This window comes from Salvelinus fontinalis, chromosome 27 (assembly GCF_029448725.1).
Source record: "Salvelinus fontinalis isolate EN_2023a chromosome 27, ASM2944872v1, whole genome shotgun sequence".
NCBI lineage: Eukaryota > Metazoa > Chordata > Actinopteri > Salmoniformes > Salmonidae > Salvelinus > Salvelinus fontinalis.
The window spans coordinates 17064676-17091671 of record NC_074691.1 but is presented as its reverse complement, the minus strand read 5'-3'; the positions used below and the strand labels follow the sequence as shown (position 1 = coordinate 17091671).

Genomic DNA, 26996 nt, shown 5'->3' with positions numbered 1-26996 from the left:
ATTAATTGTTTAATTAACCAATCAATGTACATGCAAAAACACAGATACTGCAACAAACAATTCAAAAAATCTAATGACGGAGTGGTTTTGCCAATTCAGATTACTTGGGCATCAATCTCACTGGGGAGTTGAGTTGACTACCTCTTGGTTGCCAGTGACCTGAATTTCCTGTTATGTGGGTATGATAAAGATTGTTAAAATATTAGAACCAATAGACATTAGGGAGAACCCTTTTGGGTGCTACATAGCACCCTTTGATTTGCCACTGTAGGGGAACACTTTTGAGTTCCATTTAAAATCATCTCATGAAGAAGCCTCTGGTTCCAGGTAGAACCAATGACAGGCTCTACAGTTATACTTCCAGGATACTTCTGATGTACTTATGGCAGACACTGTTAAAAAGTACCTATAATTTGACAGTAAGTTACTGGCTACTGAGTTGTAGTAAAAATACAGTATTTTTACAGTTGAATTAAGGAGTTATTGTTGTAAAATAACTTGTTGTTTACCTTACTGCACTTTGAAACAAAGGTGGGCGGGAGAAATATGCTGACAGGGGCTATTTAACATGTTTGGGGGTATGGTTTAAAATATGATGTATTTGTGCCAACCGTTAGTGGAAGTGTTGTACCAGTTTAAGTGGTTCATTATTGTTATATTTATTAATTTGTCCTCTCCCAGTTCTATAGTCTTTGTAAGTGCGGCGCCGACAGAGATGGCCGCCTCGCTTCGCGTTCCTAGGAAACTATGCAGTATTTTGTTTTTCTATGTGTGTCACGATCATCGTAACCTTGAATAGAGGACCAAGGCGCAGCGTAATAGAACGACATCTTCTTTTATTCTTTTGAAGACGAACAAAAACAACAAACACACGACCGTGAAGCTATTCAAACAAATAGTGCTGACACTAAACACTACACATAGACAATTACCCACAATAGCCTACTGCCTATGGCCGCCTAAAATATGGCTCCCAATCAGAGACAAATGAATGACAGCTGTCTCTGATTGAGAACCATTCAGGCAACCATAGACATACCTAGATACCTACACTCAACACAAACCCATACACTCTAACAAAGCCCCCTAGACACTACAACCACCCAAGACAAGACAAATACACAAACATCCCCCCTGTCACACCCTGATCTAACCAAAATATTACAGAAAATAAAGATAACTAAGGCCAGGGCGTGACAATGTGTTATTTCTGACATTGTTACCCCAGGTAATCTTAGGTTTTATTACATACAGTCGGGAGGAACTATTGGATATAAGAGCAACGTCAACTCACCAACATTACGACCAGGAATACGACTTTCCCGACGTGGATCCTCTGTTTTGCCACCACCCAGGACAATGGATCCCAGCCGGCGACCCAAAACAACGACGTTGTAGAAGGGGCAGACGGAGCGGTCTTCTGGTCAGGCTCCGTAGACGGGCACACCGCGCACCGCTCCCGAGCATACTACTCGCCAATGTCCAGTCTCTTGACAACAAGGTAGACGAAATCCGTGCAAGGGTAGCCTTCCAGAGAGACATCAGAGACTGTAACGTTCTTTGTTTCACGGAAACATGGCTCACTCGAGACACGCTATCGGAGTCGGTACAGCCAGCTAGTTTCTTCACGCATTGCGCAGACTGAAACAAGCATCTTTCTGGTAAGAAGAAGGGCGGAGGTGTATGCCTTATGATTAACGAGACGTGGTGTGAACATAACAACATACAGGAACTCAAGTCCTTCTGTTCACCTGACTTAGAATTCCTCACAATCAAATGCCGACCGCATTATCTACCTAGAGAATTCTCTTAGATTATAATCACAGCCGCATATATCGACACATCGATGGCCCTGAACGAACTTCATTTGACTCTATGTAAACTGAAAACCACATAGCCTGAGGCTGAATTTATTGTAGCTGGGGATTTTAACAAGGCTAATCTGAAAACAAGGCTCCCTAAATTCTATCAGCATATCAATTGTGCAACCAGGGCTGGCAAAACCCTAGATCATTGTTATTCTAACTTCCGCGACGCATATAAGGCCCCCCCCGCCCTCCTTTCGTAAAAGCTGACCATGACTCCATTTTGTTGCTCCCTGCCTATAGACAGAAACTAAAACAGGAAGCTCCCGCCCTTAGGTCTGTTCAACACTGCTCCGACCAATCAGATTCCACGCGTCAAGATTGATTCGATCACGTGGACTGGGATATGTTCCGCATTGCGGCGAACAACAACATTGATGTATACGATGATTCGGTGAGCGGGTTTATTAGCAAGTGCATCGGCGATGTCGTAGCCACAGCATCTATTAAAACATTCCCAAACCAGAAACCGTGGATTGATGGCAGCATTCGAGCAAAACTGAAAGTGCGAACCACTGCTTTTAATCAGGGCAAGGTGACCGGAAACATGACTGAATACAAACAGTGTAGCTATTCCCTCCGCAAGGCAATCAAACAAGCTAAGCGTCAGTATAGAGACAAAGTAGAGTCGCAATTCAACGGCTCAGACACGAGAGGTATGTGGCAGGGTCTACAGTCAATCACAGACTATAAAAGGAAAACCAGGTCCATCGCGGACCAGGATGTCTTGCTCCCAGACAGACTAAACTACTTCTTTGCTCGCTTTGAGGACACTACAGTGCAACGGACACGGCCCGCCGCAATCGCAATCACACTGCACACTGCCCTAACCCATCTGGACAAGAGGAATACCTATGTGAGAATGCTGTTCATTGACTACAGCTCAGCATTTAACACCATAGTACCCTCCAAACTCTTTATCAAGCTCGAGACCCTGGGTCTTGACCCCACCCTGTGCAACTGGGTCCTGGACTTCCTGACTGCGCCGCCCCCAGATGGTGAGGGTAGGTAACAACATCTCCACCCCTCTGATCCTCAACACTGGGGCCCCACAAGGGTGCGTTCTCAGCCCTCTCCTGTACTTCCTGTTCACCCACGACTGCATGGCCATGCACGCCTCCAACTCAATCATCAAGTTTGCAGACGACACTACAGTGGTAGGCTTGATTACCAACAACAATGAGATGGCCTTCAGGGAGGAGGTGAGGGCCCTCGGTGTGTGGTGTCAGGAAAATAACCTCACACTCAACGTCAACAAAACTAAGGAGATGATCGTGGACTTCAGGAAACAGCAGAGGAAGCACCCCCCTTTCCACATCGACAGGACAGTAGTGGAGAGGGTAGAATGTTTTAAGTTCCTCAGCGTACACATCACGGACAAACTGAAATGGTCCACCCACACAGACAGCGTGTCCCAAATATGCTAATGAGTCCCACAGGTACATTTCCCCCACATACATTTCAAAGTGCAGCGATGACTGTACCTTATTTTTAAAATATTGTGTAGAAAATGTTACCATTTACCACGAAGTTTGTCATCAATTCTTACATAACCTACTTTTATCGCACATGGACTACTGCCCAGTCATATGGTAAAGTGCCACAAAGAGGGACATAGGCAAATTACAGTTGTCCCAGAACAGAGCAACATGGCTGGCCCTTAAATGTTAATCGATTGCTAACATCAATAAAATGTATGTCAATCTCTCCAGGCTCAAAGTAGAGAAGAGATTGACTGAATCAGTACCTGTCTTTGTAAAATATTGACATGTTGAAAGCACCGAGCTGTCACGCCCTGACCATAGTTTGCTTTGTATGTTTCTATGTTTTGTTTGGTCAGGGTGTGATCTGAGTGGGCATTCTATGTTGTATGTCTAGTTTGTCTATTTCTATGTGTTTGGCCTGATATGGTTCTCAATCAGAGGCAGGTGTTTGTCGTTGTCTCTGGTTGGGAGCCATATTTAGGTAACCTGTTTTGTCATTGTGGGTTGTGGGTGATTGTCTATGGTTAGTTGCCTGTGTCTGCACTTGTTTATATATAGCGTCACATTCGTTTTGTTGTTTTTGTATAGTTTGTTTAGTGTTTCTTTTTTAATAATTAGAAGAATGTATTCACATCACGCTGTGCATTGGTCTCCTCCATTCAACGAACGTGACACAGACACCCAGGCATACCCCACAAGACATGCCACCAGGGTTCTATTCACAGTCCCCAAGTCCAGAACAGACTCTGGGAAATACCACATCAAGTAACTCAATGAAGCAGTAAAATCAGATTTAAAAAACAGATAAAACTGTACCTTATGGACAAACGTGGACTTTGAAGACACACACACACAGGCACACACACGCACTCTACACACATGTACATTGCAATGTTGTAATATTGTGGTATTATAAATGTTGTATTGTAGTAATGTAGTGGTAGTGTCCCGACTTCCGCCAAAGTCGGCTCCTCTCCTTGTTCGGGCGGCGTTCGGCGGTCGACCTCACCGGCTTTCTAGCCATCGCCGCTCCATTTATCCATTGTTCCATTTGTTTTGTCTTGTTCCCTGCACACCTGGTTTTCATTCCCTAATCACACTGCATGTATTTATTCCTCTGTTCCCCTCCATGTCTTTGTGTGAATTTGTTTTTGTTACATGTTCGTGTGTACATGCCAGGCTGGGTTTTTCCCCGTTATTTCCGTGGCTTTTCAGGAGGGATGTTTATTGTACAACATTTGCCACATTTTTGTGATTGTTTCGCGCATAAACCTTTTACCTTTGGCTTGAGGTTTTGACGCACTGGCGTCTGTCTGTTTTATTTGCCTCTGCCTTAATAAAGTGTGTGCCTGTTCACAACTCTCTGCTCTCCTGCACCTGACTTCTCCACCAGTAGCGCACACCGTGACAGGTAGAGTGGTGTAATAATGTGTTGCATGTGTGATGCAATTGCCTTAATCTTGTTTGAACCTCAGGAACTTATGGGGATCCTTAATAAACACAAATAAATACAAATACAAATCACATGACATCACATTCCCAGGATGGACAGACAAACGTAATGGTTTGAACCACATATTGAAGAAACAAGGACACAGAGACTCTGGGGTTTCAATGGGGGTGTGTGTGTGTGCATGCCTGCTTGCGTATGTATGTGCCTGCGTGTGTGTGTGTGCATGAATATGTGCGTGCTTAGGTGCATGCGTGAGTTGTTCAGAAGAGCAGAGTTATTTTCTGATACAGCTCCAGTCTGAAACAGAGACCGATCTCCTAGTAAAGTGGAAATGTGTTCAGCTGAAATAGTTTAAAAAATGTTTTGGGTGGCCTGTAATGTTATAAAAAGGCAGACGGGTGAGTCAAACTGTAATTGTGCTGAGAATCAGGGCCAATTACTCAATCCCTGTTTATACCTGGTACTAACATGGGACCTTTGTCTTGCTCTTGTCTACATTCTGATTGTACCCATATTTCCAGAAATGTGTCTACACATGGTATTAAAATGTGTCTGTTATCCATCTACTGTGTCTGCATTGTGACCAGATTTCCTGGTCCCTTCCTTTATGCAAATTATTTCACAGATATTAATTCAAAATATGGTTTATTTATTTAATGTAAGACACATATGGATGTAATTAGTCAGTGGCGCCACCTGTCGATGATTTTAGAGTGCAGAAAAGTATGATTTAAATGGTTTCTCTGTCCAGATCTGTCTACACCTGTAAGATATACAGACACAATGCGTGTCTGACCACCTCCGGAGGTGGGCAGGTTGATCTGATCACAATCAGACCACAATGTGTCTTTTGATTGTCTACACCTGACTAAAAATGTGGGCACAATCAGAATGTGGACAAGATCAGGACAAAGGACGCAAGTTAGAAGCAGATATAAATAGGGCTTAATGAGCGCACGCGGGACCTTGTTGCCTGCTGTATAATATATGAAAACATTGTTGGCTAATACTAAATGAAGATTCATCAAATAATAAATGAAGATTAAACATTTTCACTTTAGTTAGGTTGTGAGTAAAGAATCACAGTCAGTTAAATAGACAAAGGTTTTAATTAAAATGTTTTGGTCATATAAAAATGTCACATATGCATACTATTTATAGCTTCAACATAGCAGGCAGTAGAAAATAGTTTACAATGAAAATATGAATAGCATTCAAAAGCATACTTCTAATAAATTCACACTGAAACATTCCTTTACATAATCAATTCACTATGGTTTTATTTTTGGCTGGTCAGGTTGTTATACGTTACAATTCAAATGTAAAGATGTTCCTGGAGTTGGATTACTTAAATTCAGCTAGACACCTGCATAGCTAAACTTTTGTCTAGAGAACGTCAGCTGAGATGTACGATACTGTCCTAGAGACCATTTATTACGGTGATTTCTGCATTTATGGAAGACTGTAGTTCATTTGGTGCTATGACCATTTGTAGTATTTTGCTTAAGTAGATATATCATTGAAGATACAACCGTACCGAATGTGGTCTTTGAGAGCAGGTGAATGAGCACGCTTGCAACAAAAGTTCAAAATCAACTCACTCTAAACACTGTCATCATCCAGCCACAGTGAAACATAAATCAGAACATTGTCTGACCACAACAAGGCTCACTCATACTAAACAGTCAATACTCTGCCCCAAAACACAGTGTTCAGCTGGTTTGACATCCCCCGAAGAAAGAAAGTGGCAGAAGTGAGGGGGAAGAAATCACTGTAACTTGGTTGAAGAATTTTACCACCACTAGAGTGTGATGGGAACAGTTAATTGAATTAGCCACCTGCGGGCAGCAGTAGCCACACCGGGCCCAAGCAGTCCAACAGACAGGCCGGTGACGAGGGAAGGAGAGCCAGAGACGCAGCACACATAAGCCTCAGCAGAATCAAAAACAGGAGCCAAGAATATCCCTCTCAGCATACAGAACAGTAAAGACACAAATCAAATACATGACACAAACCACCCTTCATTCTGCCAACTTTTCCTCTCAGGTAGTCTATGGAGATTTAAAAAATGAGTGTGGAAACTCTGGGTGTTTGGATTCAACTCTCCAACATGAGGAGTAAACGTTGCTGGTTGAGAGTCCTTCTGCTGTTGCAGCAATCAGACAGCTTGCAGTCATCTTCTGTAATGACTATCACAGTTTCCTTCCTGCGCTAGCTGCTAAAATCGTTTGAGATTAAAATGAGGGCTTACCTCTCCAGTTCTCTGAATCTTTTAAATATTCTCCTGCTGCCACAAGATAAGGAAAAAGAGAGAGAGAGAGGATTGCTGTCAGCCCTGCCAGCTTGCTACCACAGCACTGGAGCCTAGAAAAGCCTATTCAGTCAGCCACTGAGGAGCTGGGTAGAGCATCAGAAATGATAGTTCTACATTTCAACACTAATGGCCTGGTCTGAGGGCTCCCTTGTCTATGCTACTGAGGGCAAAAGAACATTGTGGTAGTCACAGGGTCACTAGCCAGTGTTCCTGTGGTATTGTTCACTTCACACCCCTGTGCCTCCCTCCTCCCTCCATAATTCTCTGTACGCCGGGCCGATTGTCTCTGAGCCATGGGAAGACCTAATGGATGACTGACCACATTTGCATTTACATTACAGTACATGGATTACATTTGGGGTGATTACACATGGAGAAACGTTGTCCCTATATACAATGGTTAAGACAAAATATGCTAAGTGATTTAGCTTAAACATTGGCGGTCGGTGCCGTTTAAAATGAGAGAGGACAATCCTTTTTAATGAGCATGGCCTTATTTCTATTATAGCATATTAGATGACTGTAACATCAATAGGTTTAGGCTACTACATGATACTCAAATTTTCCATATACCCATCATGAGGTTGCTACTGTACAACCTAGGCTACGAATTAAAGTTTACAATGTAGGTGCACAGGTTAAGATAAATATTTGTGTATTCAAGGTGACAGACAGTGACACATTCAATGCTGCATTGCACACTCTTGTCTGCATCTAGCTGATCTAGGGTGTAATCATTAGTCCAACAGTTGCAAACGAGAGTTTCTATTGGAGAAATTCAGGTATGTTTATCCCCGTTCCCTTCCGTGTGCTTCCATTTAAGAAACGTTTTTCAACAGAATCGGTGGAATGAATACACCCCTGATAACCTCAAACAGTTCACTTTCATAGCAGCCATATACAAACACCATGACAATTTGCTCTTTGTACAATTCCTTCTCGCATCTACGTGCTCTCCTCATCTCACTTTTCCCCTTGGCTTGTGGAATGCTAGCAGCTACACACAGCATACATCGTTGCTGCCATTTTAGCTAACGTCATAGTCAACATAGCTAGCTACTATAACTAACGCGTTAATAAACCCGCTACGATAATGCAATACAATGTACAGCAAGCAGTTTAGCAGTTACACCGGCAGGCCCCAGTGGCAATAAATGTATAAAACCAAAATCTTACCTTGATAATATATTCAATTTTATTTGGAACAGCAAGCCACACAAAATTAAAATGGCCTATTTATATAATGCATATGAATTAAGAGGACAGAAATTAGGAAATATTAAAGCATTAGAACTTTTACTAAAGGCTTCAGTCATAGAAAAGTTGTACTTAAATCCAAGCTGGTTCTCTAGCAGATGAGTAAGAATGTCTCACCTCATAGTCAAGAATGGCCTTTTTCCTTTTATTCAGATTACAACCTCTCACTTTCAGTTATCTCCAAAATATCGCTATTTCTAAAGTTGGTTGCAATTTCAAATAATACAACATATATTATGGTTACTCAAATATACTAATTGATATTTTTTTTTAAAATAAAGTATAATCTTTGTAAATGATATCATAGGACTGGTTCAGTTATGTCACACATGCAGCTAACAAAAATATATGGAAATGTCTGTTCTACCCAAAATTACAACCAACTAATTGCAGCATTACCGCAAAAATGGAAGAGGGAAGTGGAAGGGGGATAAAGTAAGGAACTTGTTTGTCGGCCCTGCATTAAAGATCAAAATTGGTTAAAGAAAATTGTGATACATAAAAAAGTATACCAGTTTAATTTAAGAACCTAAACTGACAGTTGTGCCATATAGTTGGGAAGGATTTCCGATGTACCGATTCCACGGTACATGGTTTATGCAAAATGACACCGAACTCAAAACTTCTTGCAACCAATAGAATGTTATACACTGTATATGGGGGATACAACCATCCCAACTCTGCAGATTTAGCTGTGAAGAGACAGAATCATTATATCATTTGTTTCGGTACTGCCCATATGTAACTTGTTTTCGGTGGCAGGTCCAGGAATGGCTAAATATTTGCAACATTTACCTGGAGCTAAGTCTGTAAATAGCACTGCTGGGTGATTTGAAAAGTCATAGTCAATCGATCAATAATATAATAATACTTTTAGCAAAAAAAAAAGATCTTTAATTTACAATCTGTAGAAACTATGAGAATAGAAAGGTTCAGAACTTTTGTGAAACATCACAGCACAGTTGAAAAATATATGGCAAATCAAAAATGGATTTGTAAAATATACTGTCCCTGTAAAATATAAATAGGTTCAGAACTTTTGTGAAACAGCAATTTAAAAAATATGTCAAATAGGGTTGAGGGAATCTGAAGGATGGGATTCAAAACAAAACAATTATAACTATTGTAAAATAAATTGTGTCCGTAAAATGTATATAGTATGTATAAGTTGGAAGTAGAAGCCTAAGTGGTGATGTTCACTAGTTTACTCCAATTAGGCTAGGGTTGGTAGGGTTAGGGGAAAATAATAAAGGAAAATATATATATATACAGTACCAGTCATAAGTTTGGACACAACTACTCATTCAAGGGTTTTTCTTTCTTTTTTTACTATTTTCTACATTGTACAAGAATAGGGAAGACATCAAAACTATGAAATAACACATATGGGATCATGTAATAACCAAAAAAGAGTTAAACAAATCAAAATATATTTGAGATTCCTCAAAGTAGCCACCCTTTGCCTTGATGACAGATTTCCACACTCTTGGCATTTCCTCAACCAGCTTCCCCTGGAATGCTTTTCTAAAAGTCTTGAAGGAGTTCGCACATATACTGAGAACTTTTCCTTCACTCTGTGGTCCATCTCATCCCAAACCATATCAATTGGGTTGAGCTCAGGTGATTGTGGAGGCCAGGTCAACTGATGCAGCACTCCATCACTCCTTCTTGGTCAAATAGCCCTTACACAGCCTGGAGATGTGTTGGGTCATTGTCCTGTTGAAAAACAAATGATAATCCTACTAAGCGCAAACCAGATGTCATGCTGGTTAAGTGTGCCTTGAAATCTAAATATATCACTGACAATGTCACTAGCAAAGCACCCCCCCAACATCACACCTCCTCCTCCATGCTTCACGGTGGGAATCACACATGTGGAGATCATCAGTTCACCTACTCTGCGTCTCACAAAGACATGGCGGTTGGAACACAAAATCTCAAATTTGTACTCATCAGATCAAAGGACAGATTTCCACTGGTCTAATGTCAATTGCTCAAGTTTCTTAGTCCAAGCAAGTCTCTTCTTATTATTGGTGTCCTTTAGTAGTGGTTTCTTTGCAGCAATTCGACCATGAAGGCCTGATTCTCCTCTAAACAGTTGATGTTGAGATGTGTCTGTTACTTGAACTCTGTGAAGCATTTATTTGGGCTGCAATTTCTGAGGCTGGTAACTCTAATTAACTTATCCTCTACAGCAGAGGTAACTTTGGGTCTTCATTTCCTGTGGCGGTCCCCATAAAGGAGACAGTTTCATCATAGCACTTGATGGTTTTTGCGACTGCACTTGAAGAAACTTTCAAAGTTCTTGAGATTTTCTGTATTGACTGACCTTCATGTCAGTCAATGATGGACTGTAGTGATGGACTGTCATCTCTCATTGCTAATTTGAGCTGTTCTTGCCATAATATGGACTTGGTCTTTTACCAAGTGAAATGCATTCCTGGTGACTACCTCATGGAGCTGGTTGAAGGAATGCCAAGAAGCTGTCATCAAGGCAAACGGTGGCTACTTTGAAGAATCTCAAATATAAAATATATTTTGACTTGTTTAAACCCTTGTTTGGTTACTACATGATTCCATATGTGTTACATTGATGTAAGCTATAATTTATCTGAAATATTGAAGCTGATCTACTTTCCATTACTCTTGACTTAGAAGAGTTCCAGTGTTGGATAGCCATAGCCAGCTCTGCTTGAGTAGGCTAAACTAGCTAGCTGCATTCGCTAGCTAGGTAATTCAAAGTGAAAGAAAAATACTATGAAATGTAGCTAGCTAGCCATCTCTCTCTCTCTCTCTCTCTCTTGCTTCTCCTTTATTTTTTAAGAAATTAATTTGTTCAAAACTGTTCAACTATCGTCTTTCTCTCTCTTTGAGCCAAAAACTCACCACATTATATGCACTGCAGTGCTAGATAGCTGTAGATTATGCTTTCACAATTAGATTAATTCTCTGATCCTTTGATTGGGTCAACAACATGTCAGTTATTACTGCAACAGCTCTGATAGGTTGGAGGACATCCTCTGGAAGTTGTCATAATTAGTGTACGTATATGGAAGGGGATGAGAACCATTAACCTCCTAGGTTTTATATTAAAGTCACTGTACTCAGAGGAGGAAGGAAGCTAGCTGTCATCCGGCTACACCATGGTGCTACCCTGCAGAGTGCTGTTGAGGCTACTGTAGACCTCCACTGCAAAATAGTTTGTTTTAATCAATTATTTGGTGACGTGATATTATTTAGTATAGTTTTATCTAAAAAGCAGTACTTTTTTAATGTTTCACAATTTATATTTTCATGAAATTCACTGAGGAGGATGGTCCTCCCCTTCCTCCTCTGAGGAGCCTACACTGATGTGCACTTAAACAAAGCTGTGATTACTCCTCATGCAATGTCATCTGTTTTCACCATAAGCCTCATAGCAGCATAGTGGTCACAGTTGGTGTATGCAAAGTGAATTAAGTGTAATTTTAGGGATTAGGGGGTGTGTTAACTATAGTACACAAACACAAATTGTTGTCATAACCACATCCTTACACTAGCTGCTTGATTCAGGGCCTACATTCTATGTATCCTATCTATGTACAGCATTTCCAACATAACATTCAACCTTGGTCACAATCAAACTCCAAATACCATGTATGGATTGATGTACAGTCAGCTCAACCCACCACCAGTTTTCAACTCTGTCTGACAGGATCACAACAGCACCGACAAACCATTCACCAGAATCCAAACAGTTATTTTGCATAAAAGACACATAAAGCATTGAAAAGTAAAGTAATGCAACCAAACCATTCTGACAAATCAAAAGTCATTCTATTGTAGATAAATGGTGTGCATCTATCCTGGACCCCACAGCCTTATGTAGAGCTTATGACGTGCACAAAGACATGTTATTTCAAGCTTATGATGACACGTACATAGCCTCAGACATTAGCGTTTTTAAACCTAATCCAGACTCCAAATAAATCATCAAGTCATTCACTTTCTATCTTTAACACTGAGCACTTTGTACTGTCTGAAAGATGGCTGACATGCATGTTCACTGTGTTAGTAGCGTTGTATTTAAACTGGCCTAGCACACACAAGTCGTTATGAGACAGTTCCGTTTTCAGTCTTTTGCTTATTCTAAGGGGGGAAATCCTACTGCAGTACTCAATTGTTGACATTGACATGTGGTGTAGAAATGCTGTACGAAATTGCAAATGTAAAAAAGGGGATGACTACAGTATTGATGAATGAGCAGAAAATACATTGGCTGGGTTCACAGGAGGTTGGTGGCACCTTAATTGGGGAGGACGGGCTCGTGGTAATGGCTGGAGCGGAATCAGTGGAATGGTATCAAATACATCAAACACATAGTTTGTTGCCATTCCATTTGCTCCATTCCAGCCAGTATGATAAACAGTCCTCCCCTCAGCAGCCTCCACTGTCGGGGTTACAACCAATGAGGAAATGGATACCTAACAATACAGAATAAATGTGTTCTTGCTGTTATAACAGTAATACAGCGTAGTCAACTGCAGTTTATAATTGCATAATCGTATTGCACTGTGTTGTTGTATACCTGAACATGCAAACGTAACTAACCTTGTGTATGATCGAGGGGCAGACATTAATTCACCTGCTGCTTGGGTTACTCTGACTTTCCTATGCATCTTTCAATATTCTAATCCAGTCATCATGTTCAATGGTTGTTTCACACATCTTATTGCAGTGTTTTCCTGGCAAGTAATATAAGCTAGAATCATGAGCCCAACTGCAGCAGGTTTGATGCCTATCCTTAGTATAACAAAGTGTGGTGGAATGTTAAAGTAGCCTGCTATCACCTGCTACTCAATAACAGTGTTTGGGTTTTTATATTGACACACAGAGCATCAGACACCACAGTGATCAATACCAAACCTCAGATAATGACGTCTTCACCGATGTCCTCAAACGACCACGTTCTGTCCAAACGCCAAACTCAAAATTACACCCTACCACACACACAGTAAGCACCAACAAATGACTGCATCAGACAGCCTGCTTTAAGGGATAAATAAAACCATAAGCAAGGGAGTTTGGAGATCGAGAGGATTTGGACACTGGACAGCCACGTAGTGTATTTTGGATATTGAATACTTAATGATGACAAATTAAACATTGGTGGAGGTACTGACTTTCTCAGCGGAGCAGACAGTGAAGTTGTTAGACAAGTGATGATTGGTCGCACGTTTGAACACACAGTAGACTCAGAAAGACAGCATTAAACATAGCTTCATCTGAGATGACTTGTACAAAGTAACCACAGCAAGCAGAGTATTTGAAAATATGAATCGACTATCCTGTATCATGAGAGTCTTGCAAAAAAGCAATGAAAGTTATTGTAGGGTTAAGCATGTTCATGGATCATGTATAATCATATTGTAATCTGAATATTCAACAGAAGTTATGTACATATGGGTCATAACAGCACGGCAAGCCTTTAAGCTCAGTCTTAGACATTTTCAGCGTATAAAATGTAAATACTTTGTCGTTAATGTTTGTTATTTTGCAAACTATTCCGGTAGACTAACCAAGCCAGATAAAATTGTGGTGTAGTAAAAAGAGGCTGTAATATTTCCCTGTAATATAATGGCCAGGTAGTGAGGAATAGACAAACAAACAAATAAACAAACAAAGAAGTCTCCCCATAGAAAAGATGTTACATTTGTTGAAGGACAACAAACATGTATGTCCAGTGCAGTGTGCGATGGGTCGACCTATTCTCTATACTGCTGCCATTCCACAGTTTATTACTGGCCTACTGTGTTCAACCTTTTTTTTCTTTATTGCTTTTTTATAATAACATTTCAGCTTAAAAAAAATCTTATATTATAGAGTTTTTTCCTATTTTTCTTATAAAATCTTACAAAAAAATCATATACAATTATATTACATGTCATCATATGATTCTCTGGCTTTTGTCTTGTTGAACATAAAGGACATTAAGTTCTTTTTTTTTGCACAAGATGTTATAGAATATGCATTGAAATAGGTTACTACAGAGTAGCAAAATGAGGATACACAGACGAAATGTACAAAAATTAAATACATGCATACATACATTACAGTGCCATGCGTACAGTCATTTTGGGAAGTCAATGATTTCAATTGGCATTTTGTTCCCATTATATTAAATGTTCATGCTTTCTTGCTATACATACATGACATGGCTTTTACAAAATGCAGAGATACCAACAGCTACAGGTGTTGTAGCTAGCCTGTACCACTCACTAAACTATGTCTGGTTCAAAGGTACCAGATTCTCTCTTGCTATTTAGGTTTCAATGCTTATGATTAATCATCCCCACAGACAAGAGATTTGAGAATGAAACGAGGGGTTTAACTTGTCAACATTTTTAACATGAGAGATTCATTCTTTGCTAATAACTCTGAGACAAAGAATTTTGTAAGGAGGGTGATTGTTTAATGATGGAGGACCCCTGTAATTGCATTTATTTCACTAACGGAGGAATGGGAAAGCCCATGTGCAGTTAAAGGCATTATCTTGATAACTAGCGCACTATCATACTGAAGTATAAACCACTCTTCTACTACAACATGATGCTTTCATGATGGTTAATTCTACTAACCATTTTTCTCATGTAAGCTTCTCTAACTTTTGGTCCAAACACACACAAATCTGCTTCAGCTGCCCTGCTAGCTTTATCTGTCCTTTTTGAGGAGTAACTCAAACCTTTCAAGCATCATATAAAGAAAGCAATGCTTTCTCACAGTCATGACTTTCAAATAAGCATAACCGAAGGACAGCCACATCCTTTTACATGAGAGGCACTCTGTAACATGCCACAAGCCACTCTAAGATTGTGTCAGAGGTCAGTGATGACTATCTCCTGCAATCTGACCTTGAGAGTGTGCTTCTCAGCCCTTACAGAGATCTTATCCAGACGTAGCTAGTTAATGCGCTTGGTTTTCCCCAGGGGAGAGGGTCTACATTTTGGCCACTCTGGATCGTAGAGAGGCTACTGGAGGAGAACGTTGATATTCTCTGGAAAGTTCTAAAGTACATCAAGCATGGGGCCATAAAAGCCACTGGAATATGAATACCAATGGTTGCTTAAACTAGAATAATTGTGATGTATGACATTGCTTTGAGGTTAGAACCAATAAGACGTCTTTTACTTCCAGATTTCATTTGACAGAATGTCCACATTTACAAAACAAATCAAGTGTTTTATCTGCACCCAAAAGTTGTTTTTCCCTCTAATTATTTGGCACCATAGAATTTCACAAAAACAAAAAGAGCTAATATACAGTATCTCTGATTAAATGATGACCTAACATGTAGCCTGTCGTTTCTAACCCACCCAATCATTTATTTTGTTCATGACCCATAATCATGGGCCAATAAAACATGTGACACTGAAATGTGTTAAACACTAACCATGCCTCGTCAACCATGATGTTCAGATGACCCCATATCCGAGCCCAGTTATTATGGCAATACAATCTTCAACCTCTGCAGTACTCCATCCTTTTGGTTTTACTGCTTTAAAGAGGCCCTAGTTCATTCTGCTAGGATTTCTAGAACATGCATGACTCTATTAAATGACGTACCTTGCTGCAGTTCCACTGTAATTGTTGGCTAAGAACAGATGTGAAAACAGAAATAAAGCAGATATACTTGTCTTCCTTTAAAATGTACCTTGACAATTGTACTGTGCAAGATAATTCTTAATAATGGACACAGTGTATGCCATCTGTCCAGTTCAGCTGTTCGCCTGGGTGTTCACCGAAAAGACAGAATGGAATGTACTGTTGGTATTCATTATCTCTGTGTACTCTCAAACAAATTCTAATGTATAGATCCTTCTGCCTGTCATTCATCAAACTAATCATACTATAAGGGTGGTCATATATGCCAGTGAATGGCCAGATTTACTATGACAAATGGTAGAAAACAATTTAGATAACTTTGACAACCATCCTGGAGGTAGACATGTCTCTCATTGTCATGCTAGCATGCTTTGCTCAAGGTACTGTAGATTTACAATTGTTAAAATAAGATGTATTATTCACATACACATAACACTGTAAGTGAATGTAGGCGTTTGTAGTTGCATCCTGGCTGTGTGCATGTGTCTGTATGAACAGCAGAGGGAACCATGAGCAGACTGTGCAGATAATATACACTGTCCCATCCAGTTTGAAGGCGTAGCTGATCTATGGGTCTGATCTGGTCTGGTTTCTACTCTGGACAGCATGGCTGCTGGCTGTCTGGCTGGGTCATGGCTGCTAGCCTATCTCTCCCTCCTCCCTCTGAGGAGCGGTCAGCTCTAACCCCTTGGGCCCTGTGAGGTGCTACACCACATGGCCACCTTCACTTTAGGAAAGGCTTCCAACACCTCATCCACCAATCACTGAAGACCGTCCTGCTGACGCTCAACGTTCGCCGCTCACAGACACACGGCCTCTCAGACGTTAGTCACATGATCAGGGTTCTCCCTGACTTCAATGCACTCTATCTCCTCCCTTTCCCTCACTCTCTCCCTCTCCATCATCTCCCGCTCCCTCTCTCTCTCTTTCCGTTTGGCCCGTTTCTTCTTCTTGTGCCTTTTTTTGGATGGGGGGAAAAACGTTAGAAACACAGGCAGGATAACGAAACAGTGCAGCACTGTGCAGCCTGCGGTGAGGAGCGAGCACTTGAACAGTGTGTAGGTCAGATTGGAAGGCACAAACACCAAGGGCAACATCCCGATAACGAAACAGCAGGCATTTTGCAAAATGGCCGCCCCGTGCTCCTCCAGCGAGATCTTAATGCACTGGGTCCTGGTGTGCTCCGTGGCCAGTACGAAGGTATACAGGTGGGGTGCACAGTGATCCATGGCAAAGTTTAGAGTATAAATAAGGCACAGGATAGAGATGCTGTCCATGTGTACATTCCAGAGGGTCATGAGGCCCAGGACCCCCAGCTCTACAGAGGTGACGGTCAGGATCAACCAGAAGTTCCCCAGAGGGTTGATGACTAAGAAGAAGGTGAGGATGAGGATGGTGAGCACACTGAAAGCTGAGGTGAGGATGGGCGACACTACGGAGGAGCTGTAACGGTCCATGAAGACGAAGGTGGGGTTGAAGACGATGAACTTGATGTTGTTGATGAGCGAGAGTGGGCGGAGCCTCTCCAGCAGCTCCACCACTTCCTCCCTGGTCTTCTCCGTGGTCCGTGCCACCAGGTACATCCTGGAAGCAATGATCTCCATTTCATCCCCATCTGTCTTGGACAGAATGATGTCCTCCATGAAGTGCTGATACTCCGGGCTGCGCAGGAAGGAGCCCTGCAGGATGGTGATGAAATCACTTTTGGTCGAGGCGCTCACATTCACCACCTTCAGATACTGAAAGTAGTTATCCATCCAGGAGATCTTGTTGAAGCCATGGCTCAGCGTTGTGAGGTGCTCCTGCACCGTGGAGTTCCAGTACTCGATGGGTTCATAGATGTAGAAGCCGATCACGGGGCTGTAGTTACTGAAGTACTTCTGCTGGGTCGTGGCGTAGGACACACTGGGCGTGTTGCTGGCAAGGAGGTTGACGATGTTGGATCCATCACTGATTTGTAAACATCCCATGAAGGAGAAGGAGGCGTAGATCAGGTAGAGGATGACCACGAAGGGCTTGACGTAGGTGTTGGTGATCCACTCCGTGTAGTGCTCCCTCAGGAAGTGCTGGATGAAGTGGTTGTGGTAGGGCAAGACCTCGTGGTGAGTGACGTGGTCATGGCCGTCGCTCATCATGGTCTTGAACCAGGTGGGCTGGCGGTCCAGGTACTCCACTGAGGGGATCTTACAGCAGAACACACTGTGGTAGCGGTTCTGCTCCAGCTGACCAGCGAACACCAAGCAGGAACCGTAGAAGGAGAACACGTAGAAGTAGTTGACCAGGACAGCCACGCACATGCTCTGGCAGAAGATCTTCACCGACTCGATGTTGGTGAAGGGGCTGGCACCCATGCCAAAGGTGATGATGTAGAGGGAACTGGTCATGGTATAGCACACCATCACGTCGGCGAAGGCGTCTGCCACGCGCTCCTTGAAGGGAAGGCTCTCTCGAGTTCTTCTCCAGCCCGCCAGGAGCTCAAACACTCCTTTGGTTCCATGACCTGAAATGACAGGAACACATACTTTGTTAATGCCAATGCCAGTGAATACACAGTACGGTACTCATGATCTGTGTATAAGTATGGTAACATTTTAAAATTAATATAATACAGCACATGCCTTGTAAAAATGCATGTGAGTTAAATCTGTGGGATTGCTCATGAGCTATAAAAATAGACATGAATAGACGCACTCAGGGGCATATTCTCCATATTCACCCACACAGGCGCACACACACACACAGGCGCACACAGGCGCACACAGGCGCACACACACACACACACACACACACACACACACACACAAATATTACACACACACCCATATTTTGACATATTTCTGGCTGGGAGTTGCCTGCCATGAATGTGTTGGCTTTGAAACATTTGAATAAATTTAACGCTCCTCCATCTCCTAAATATTTCAGTGGGAGTTGTGGATTTGGCTCGTCTGCAGTGTCCACACTGTTTTAAAGATTTCCTGAAAAATCTGCCTGGTTGGTTCCTCACTCTCGACGGCGTCATAAATTTAGACTCATTTGACTCAATGAAAAAAAGTTAATTAACTATAAAGGATTAGGCCAATATAATGAGTCAGGTGGATTTACTTGGCTTGCTTTTAGTTTTATTAAGCTGCGGTACAAGTCAATTAGTTAGTGTCAGTTCATTTAGATGGTGTGTGGGAATTTTGCACGACAGTATATGCAGCAGTTTACTAACATTATTCACTAAGGATGGTACCCATGATTTCCATGTTCTACATATCTGGCATTTCTGTGTATGATTGGAAAAGCCCTGGGTTACATGGATGTGATTTATGAGTCACCGGTGGGGAATGGATAATAATGTTGGGCCCATCTGGTAAAATATCCCCAGATAATATCTCCATTACCAAAGCCTTGGTCTGATGTCACCATGTTGATGTAAAACATAAAGACTTCATAAAGGAAGACTGGGACAGGGTTTCCACTCACTTTGTGCAGACTAAGATGTGTGCAAGAAAAAGGGGAATGAATTAGCCTCCACACACAGCCAATAACAAAGCTCCTCTCATTCCATTCCACCGAACCCCTGACAGGGCCATTATCATGAAACTCTACACTCTTAGAAAAAAAGGTGCTATCTAGAACCTAAAAAGGTCCTTTGGCTGTCCCCATAAGAGAACCGTTTGAAGAACCTTTTTTGGTTCCAGGTAGAACCCTTTTGGTTCCAGGTAGAACCCGTTTGGGTTCCATGTAGGACCCTTTCCACAGAGATAAATACAGTATGTTATCACTCCCTTCAGATGCTGCTATAACGCTGCATTTGTTAGCTAATGTAAGATGTGAAGCTGGCCATAAGCAGGGAGAGGATCTGGATAAAGAGGACTAGACGCCATGCGACGCCAGGAGGCACTCTCGGCGTGATACAGATGTGTCCCACGTGGCTGTATGAATCCCTGTTGCATATTCTAATCATGGCTGAGTGCCGGGCTGGCCAAGGTCAGGAGCACTGCTGGCTGATTGATTCATACAAGTCTGCTGCTCTGCCTCCCTCTGACACTCCGCCTGCCTGCTCACTGTGGCTGCTGTGTGTGAAGGGAGCTAGTGGGAATACACTGTGGATGCCTGTGATGCAGCAACACATGGGAGGGAAGCACCAGGGAGAGAGGAGGGGGAGGGAAGGAGATACACTCCCCCAGTAATGAAGATGCTTGATCTCTCTGAGGTATGGTGTTATCTGTCTTTACTGTTTGAGGCAGAGAATGCAGGGCTATGGAAGCTGGTAACTCGCCAGGAATTTGGGTCGAAAGATCATATATAATTATATAATTGAGCACATGGGCATAGTTCTTTCTTTGATCTAATCATTCTGTATAGGTAGAGTTATGAAACAAGTGAAGAACAAGACTGTAGTTTGGGGAATATGTTCAATCAATTTTTGCCTCTGGGCAAAAACTTGATCGTATTGATATAATACTGTTTAATGAACACACACTTGGAAGATTACAGTTTCACCTTGATTACTTTGAGGTTTACTTTTTAGAATTCTGCTACTTTAACAAGAAACCACTATGTAAAACAGGGAATTGAACAGAATTCAAATTAAGGGGTGAGAGCACTTTCAGAAACAACATATTCACGAGTGTGATACTCATTCAAGCAGAGCAACCTCAAACAGTTGAGGAGACACTCTCACATCCAATATGCACACAATGTCTGAAATGCAATGTCTGAAAGAATCCAAACTCCTCAATCAAACATGAGGTCTGAAAACAGGACTGTTCAAAGCTTTCCTCTAGACAGAGAATGTTATGCTCAGAATGTTCAATTTGCAGTCCACTGGCCTTCCCAGCCATAAACCCTCATGCGCTGTAGATCCATACTGTTGGCAGCTCATACAGAATGGGCTGAGGTTAAGGCCTAGCATTGCTTCAACTCAGATCAATCTGCCAATCAAACAAAACCAGTGCCTCTTGATCCTTCACAATCTCATCTTAACGATTGTCCTATCGCCATACGGACGGACAACCCTTAGCCAAACAGTCAAGACACTTTGTAACCGACAGGACAGCCACACATCTCAGGACGTTTAGAGCCATGAGCAATAGGCTAGGGGGGCACACCTGCCGCACTCTCTCAGGAGGAGGGAAACATTTTATGATGCTGTAAATTGTGTTCCAGACGGACGGAGGACAACACCTGGGGAATGATCTCAGATGCGGCGTGCCATGAGGCTGTGGCCAACGGTGTCTCAAGAGGAGGCAGGCGGTTAGGTGAAAGGTTGTACTTCATGTCCACCGCAGCTCCCAGGTACAACGTTCCATTGAGCTTAAGAGGGCAGTTTGTCAAAGGCCTCTGGTGGACCATTTCAGGCACGACACTGAGGAACTGAAACCCTTATTGGAAGTAGGGAGACCGCAACCCCGAGCCTGAGTCATTAAACCAAATTACAGCTCTAAAACTTCAGTGGCACACAGGCAGAAAACACATCAATCTCAGATGAGGAAAGGGATTTATAAACCACATACATTTGTCACAGGTAATGTGACAGAGCAAATATTGGATTTTTTTTGTGAGTAAAAAGACAGATGAGTAGTATGTAATAGAGAATGCGTCTTTGCGGAGTATAGCTTACTAATATCGAAGTAAACTAATGTCAAATGTAATATCTTGACAACATTTCTAATACAATGAGGTGTTTAGATAATAACCTGCTTTTAAATATTTTTGTATCATTCTATTTCCCTCAGAACAACAAACTAGCTCTTGCTAGACTTTTGAGGCATGTCTTTCATGAGGCTACAGATTTCCCAGTGCTGTCTACTCCAAAATATGCCTTTTGTCCAAACCCTGGCCTAGTTAGCAGCATTTGTTCTCTCTGTAGGTGAGCTAATCCCTCTGCAGCGGATTACAGATGCAATGAGTGAAGCCTACAGTACTGTATGAGTGATAGAGGGAAGCCATGAAGACAGACCTACAAACACAGCGGCAGCCTAGCTAACCTACACATGGGCATCACATGTGTTGCCAGCAGCACAGTACAGCACATTCACATCCACTCACTGCCTGCCCTGAGGCATGGAGAGGGAATGCCCAGCCATCTGGAGAAACTCAACACTAACGGTCAGAAGTGGAGGGATGTGAGACACACAAACATACACACACACACACACACACACACACACACACACACACACACACACACACACACACACACACACACACACACACACACACACACACACACACACACACACACACACACACACACACACACACACACACACACACACAGGTACTATCAGGCTACTCCTTAAACCTGCAGCATGTTGGAAAATATTTGAAAGATATAAAAAACGAAAGGTTGCAAGATCAAATCCCCGAGCTGACAAGGTAACAATCTGTCGTTCTGCCCCTGAACAAGGCAGTTAACCCACTGTTCCTAGGCTGTCATTGAAAATAAGAATTTGTTCTTAACTGGCTTGCCTAGTAAAATAAAAAAATCTGCTGACTAACAGAGCCACCTTGTGTAAATAAAGATTTCACTGCACTTGGAACATCAATCATCTTCAAATACCTTTGACAAATGTATGATATACTGTACAAACAGAATCAGAGACAAGTTTGTTTCGTGGCTCTTTTATGTTGTTTCTGTCTGCCAAAAGTGGCAGAGTTTGCTCTACTGTAAACTTTCAGTTTCAGCCGTGAATCTTGATATTTCCAACAGGAGTGTGACGTGTCTTTAGGAGTGTGTCCCTGTGTGGATGGGGAAGATAGAACTGAATGTTTGATACTTCAGGAATACATGGGAAATCATAAATTACTGTTACAGAGTTAAAATGGGGGACAAATAAAAGGAATTAATTGGAAGGGAATAAATACTGTCCCCTGTACTGTATGTGTGTCTATAGTTTTGTTTAATGTTGTGTTAGTGCATGTAAGTTGTTTTGTCTGAAACTTTGTTCCCCCTGCTGTTATTGGACCAGGTCTCTGTTGAAAAATAAATGTTATCTCAATGAGAAAAACCTGTATAAATAAAGGTTGAACAAAAAAATGAATTGCCAGTAGGCTGTGCGGGTTGTCTAGTCTACATGATGAGATGATTATTTTATTTGACCTTTATTTAACCAGGAAATGCCCATTGAGACCCAGAGTCTCCTTTTCAAGGGAGACCTGGCCAAGAAGGCAGCAACAATCAATACATTACAGAATTAAAACATACAACAATACAATACAACATGATGCAGCCTAACAAAAGCATTGACACTCCTCTGTAACAGTCTCCCATCAATATTTTTAACTGTTCCATGCGTCTGGTGCACAAGAAGAGAAGGCAGTCTTGCCTAATACTGTGAATGTCCTGGGGACTTTAAGTAGCAACACCTAGCAGACCAGGTATGGTAACTGCTGGTGGTGAAGGAGACCAGACTACAGAGGTAAAGAGGGAGTTTACCCAAAAGGGCTTTGTAGATGAACACATACAAATGTATCTTTCTGTGCATATAAAGTGAGGTCCAACCTACCATTTGGTACAAGGTGCAATGGTGGGTGAGTGACTTGGCATTTGTAATAAAGCGCAAGGATGCATGATAAACAGAGTCCAGTCTCTGTAAGACGGAGGAGGTTGCATGCATATACAACAAGTCACCATAATCAATTACAGAGAGAAATGTGGCCTGAACAAGCTTCTTTCTAGCCATAAGCGGGAAGCAAGCCTTATTCCGAAAATAAAAACCCATTTTCAATTTAAGCTTTGTCACAAGATCATCCACATGAACTTTAAAGGACAATTTGTCATCCAACCAAATACCTAGGTATTTGTAGGATGACCCTTTTTCAATGGGTAAGCCACCAGATGTGACAATGCTAACGTTCTCTGGCAGAGTTCTAGCTCTGGTAAAGGTCATGAATTTAGTTTTTTGTACATTCAAGACCAGTTTGAGACCATAAAGGGAGGCCTGCAGTGACTGAAAAGCAGTCTGGAGCTCTTCAACAGCCTGAACCAGAGAAGGTGGACATGAATATATGACTGTATCATCTGCATATAGATGCAACTTTGCTGGTTGCACCCCATTTCCCAAATCATTAAGAAAAATTGAGAACAACACAGGAGCTAAAATGGAACCCTGGGGCACACCTCTATTAATCTCAAGAAAGCTAGACTTGTGATTGTCAGTATATACACATTGTGTTCTGTCAGAAAGATAGTTCCTAAACGAATTTACTGCCCCTTCATTGAGACCAATGTTTCTGAGTCTAGCTAGCAACAATTAATGGTCAACTGACTCAAAGGCCTTTGATAAATCCACAAACAGAGCAGCACAATGTTGCTTTTTATGAAGTGCATTAATGATGTAGTTTGCCACTGCCATAGCTGCAGTTGTGGTGCTGTGCCCCGATCTAAAGCCAGACGGAACCCTGCTCAGTATGTTCTTTTCAATGAAGACATTTTTTTAACTGTGAGTTCACTAGGGATTCATAGACTGGCCAGGATAGGGAGTTTAGAGATGGTACAATAGTTATTAGCATCTGAGGGATCTCCACCCTTTAGCACTGGGAGGGGTATGGAATTAGTCAAGAGACTCAAGTTGAAAATGTGAGCCACAGGTTCAGTAATAATACCATCTGCTATCTTTAAGAGGTAGGGGTCCAGGTTGTCTGGACCTGCAGATGTTTTTGTGTTTATTGCCTTTAGTGCTTTATAGACCTCAGAATAAGAAACAGGCTCAAAGTTAAAATGGTTCACATGAGGGCCTATATCATAGTTGACTGTAACAGAGCTTACATTAGAGGCCTTGGCCCCACCATTATCAACAACTGAACCAGCAGATATGAAGTGCTTGTTAAAAAACCCTATAACAGAGCTGACATTAGAGGCCTGGGCCCCACCATTATCAACAACTGAACCAGCAGATATGAAGTGCTTGTTAAAAAACCCTATAACAGAGCTGACATTAGAGGCCTGGGCCCCACCATTATCAACAACTGAACCAGCAGATATGAAGTGCTTGTTAAAACCCCCTATAACAGAGCTGACATTAGAGGCCTGGGCCCCACCATTATCAACAACTGAACCAGCAGATATGAAGTGCTTGTTAAAAACCCCTATAACAGAGCTGACATTAGAGGCCTGGGCCCCACCATTATCAACAACTGAACCAGCAGATATGAAGTGCTTGTTAAAAACCCCTATAACAGAGCTGACAATAAGAGGCCTGGGCCCCACCATTATCAACAACTGAACCAGCAGATATGAAGTGCTTGTTAAAAACCCCTATAACAGAGCTGACATTAGAGGCCTGGGCCCCACCATTATCAACAACTGAACCAGCAGATATGAAGTGCTTGTTAAAAACCCCTATAACAGAGCTGACATTAGAGGCCTGGGCCCCACCATTATCAACAACTGAACCAGCAGATATGAAGTGCTTGTTAAAAACCCCTATAACAGAGCTGACAATAAGAGGCCTGGGCCCCACCATTATCAACAACTGAACCAGCAGATATGAAGTGCTTGTTAAAAAACCCTAAAATATTGGCTTTATCCTTCACTTCATTAGAATCCATCATTAAATGGTCAGGAAGGCCAGAGGATACATTAGAACCTGACACTGATTTGATTAGCTTCCAGAACTTGGTAGGATTGTTTAGGTTCTTTGTGACTGCATTTAAATAGTCATCTGATTTGGACTTCCTGATCAATCCTGTGCATTTGTTTCTTAGCGCTCTGAAGGAGGCCCAGTCAACAGGAACATTTGTATGTCTAGCTTGAGCCCAAGAGATATTTCTCTTTCTAATCAATTCTGCCAAGTTATCTGAAAACCAGGGATTGTCCCTTCCACTGATTCTACATTTCTTCACAGGGGCATGCTTATCACAAATCGACACAAATTTTATATAAAAATAGTCCCAGGCAGTGTCAACATGGGGAATCAGACTTAGTCTGTCATTATTATGGTACAGATCATGTAAGAACGCTTGCTCATCATACTGTCGAAAATGTCTTTTAAAAATATAACAGGGTTTGGCTTTGGTCATTTTTTTATTTCTAACACAGCGATCACTGACATCATTACAGAATATCCCAGTCCATGTGTATTTGTGAGGGGTATTCGTTAGAATAATGTCCAATAGCGTTGATTTGTTAGGTGCTCTGGACAAGAGCGAGAATATTTTTACTTGTCAAACAGCAGTGAAGCATCGATCACCATGTCACCAGAATAAGACCCTCAATATTTATTGGAAAACAGCATCACGTTCATCACCTTGCACTTTCACCACGCTGTGAAGTTCATCATAAATTATTCCATCTGTTGCCTAATAAACTGCATGGCTTCCCGAGTCGTAGTGGGAGGACCACACAACATATCATCGGGTAACTCCAAATGTACTTCGAGATAATGGTTATTATATCAATATTTACTTAAAGGCGTTCCCACCGCCATTTCCCCAATAATTAATTTTACCGACACAAAAAGATCCCACCATGTCGAATAAACAAATTATCTGTTGACATTTATAAAATTACACCGAAACTTCCTGTTTCCATTACAGCTGTCGAGATTTGTTTTTATATACAATATGACTTTACTCGCATAAAAACTATGGATGGAAAAGAGGTTAGTGTAATCAGTTAATTAGTTCTATGTTCATCGGAAGCAGGCTCAGTAAGATCAATAGAACTGCTTTATAACATGAAATACTGTATGGAACAGAATGGTTGGTTCTATGTCTATGCATATCTACATGTATCTGTCAAACATAGGTACATTATATATTCATTATTTCTCTGGATGGATCACACCCATTTCATAGTTCTGTGACCCATATCCATATCACTCTAAATCAATTACTTTGACTTGTGTCTGAGTTTCATTAAGGGTGATAAATTATTATTACAAATGTGAGCTCACACAATAGCAGGCTCGCTCTGGTAAAGCCAGTTACAGTTGAAGTCAGAAGTTTACATACACCTTAGCCAAATACATTTAATCTCAGTTTTTCAC

At 41.7% G+C, this 26996-nt stretch overlaps 1 protein-coding gene across 1 annotated transcript in view; it reads right to left on the bottom strand.

The window, feature by feature from the left end:
• Window positions 1-5892: 5892 nt before the first annotated feature.
• LOC129825174 (patched domain-containing protein 1) overlaps window positions 5893-26996 on the bottom strand; it is a 36471-nt gene continuing 15367 nt past the window's right edge. Inside the window, exon 3 of the mRNA XM_055885055.1 lies at window positions 5893-18514. Coding sequence (XP_055741030.1) covers window positions 16833-18514 — 1682 coding nt within the window. The 3' untranslated portion in view covers window positions 5893-16832. The remainder of the gene's footprint in view (window positions 18515-26996) is intronic.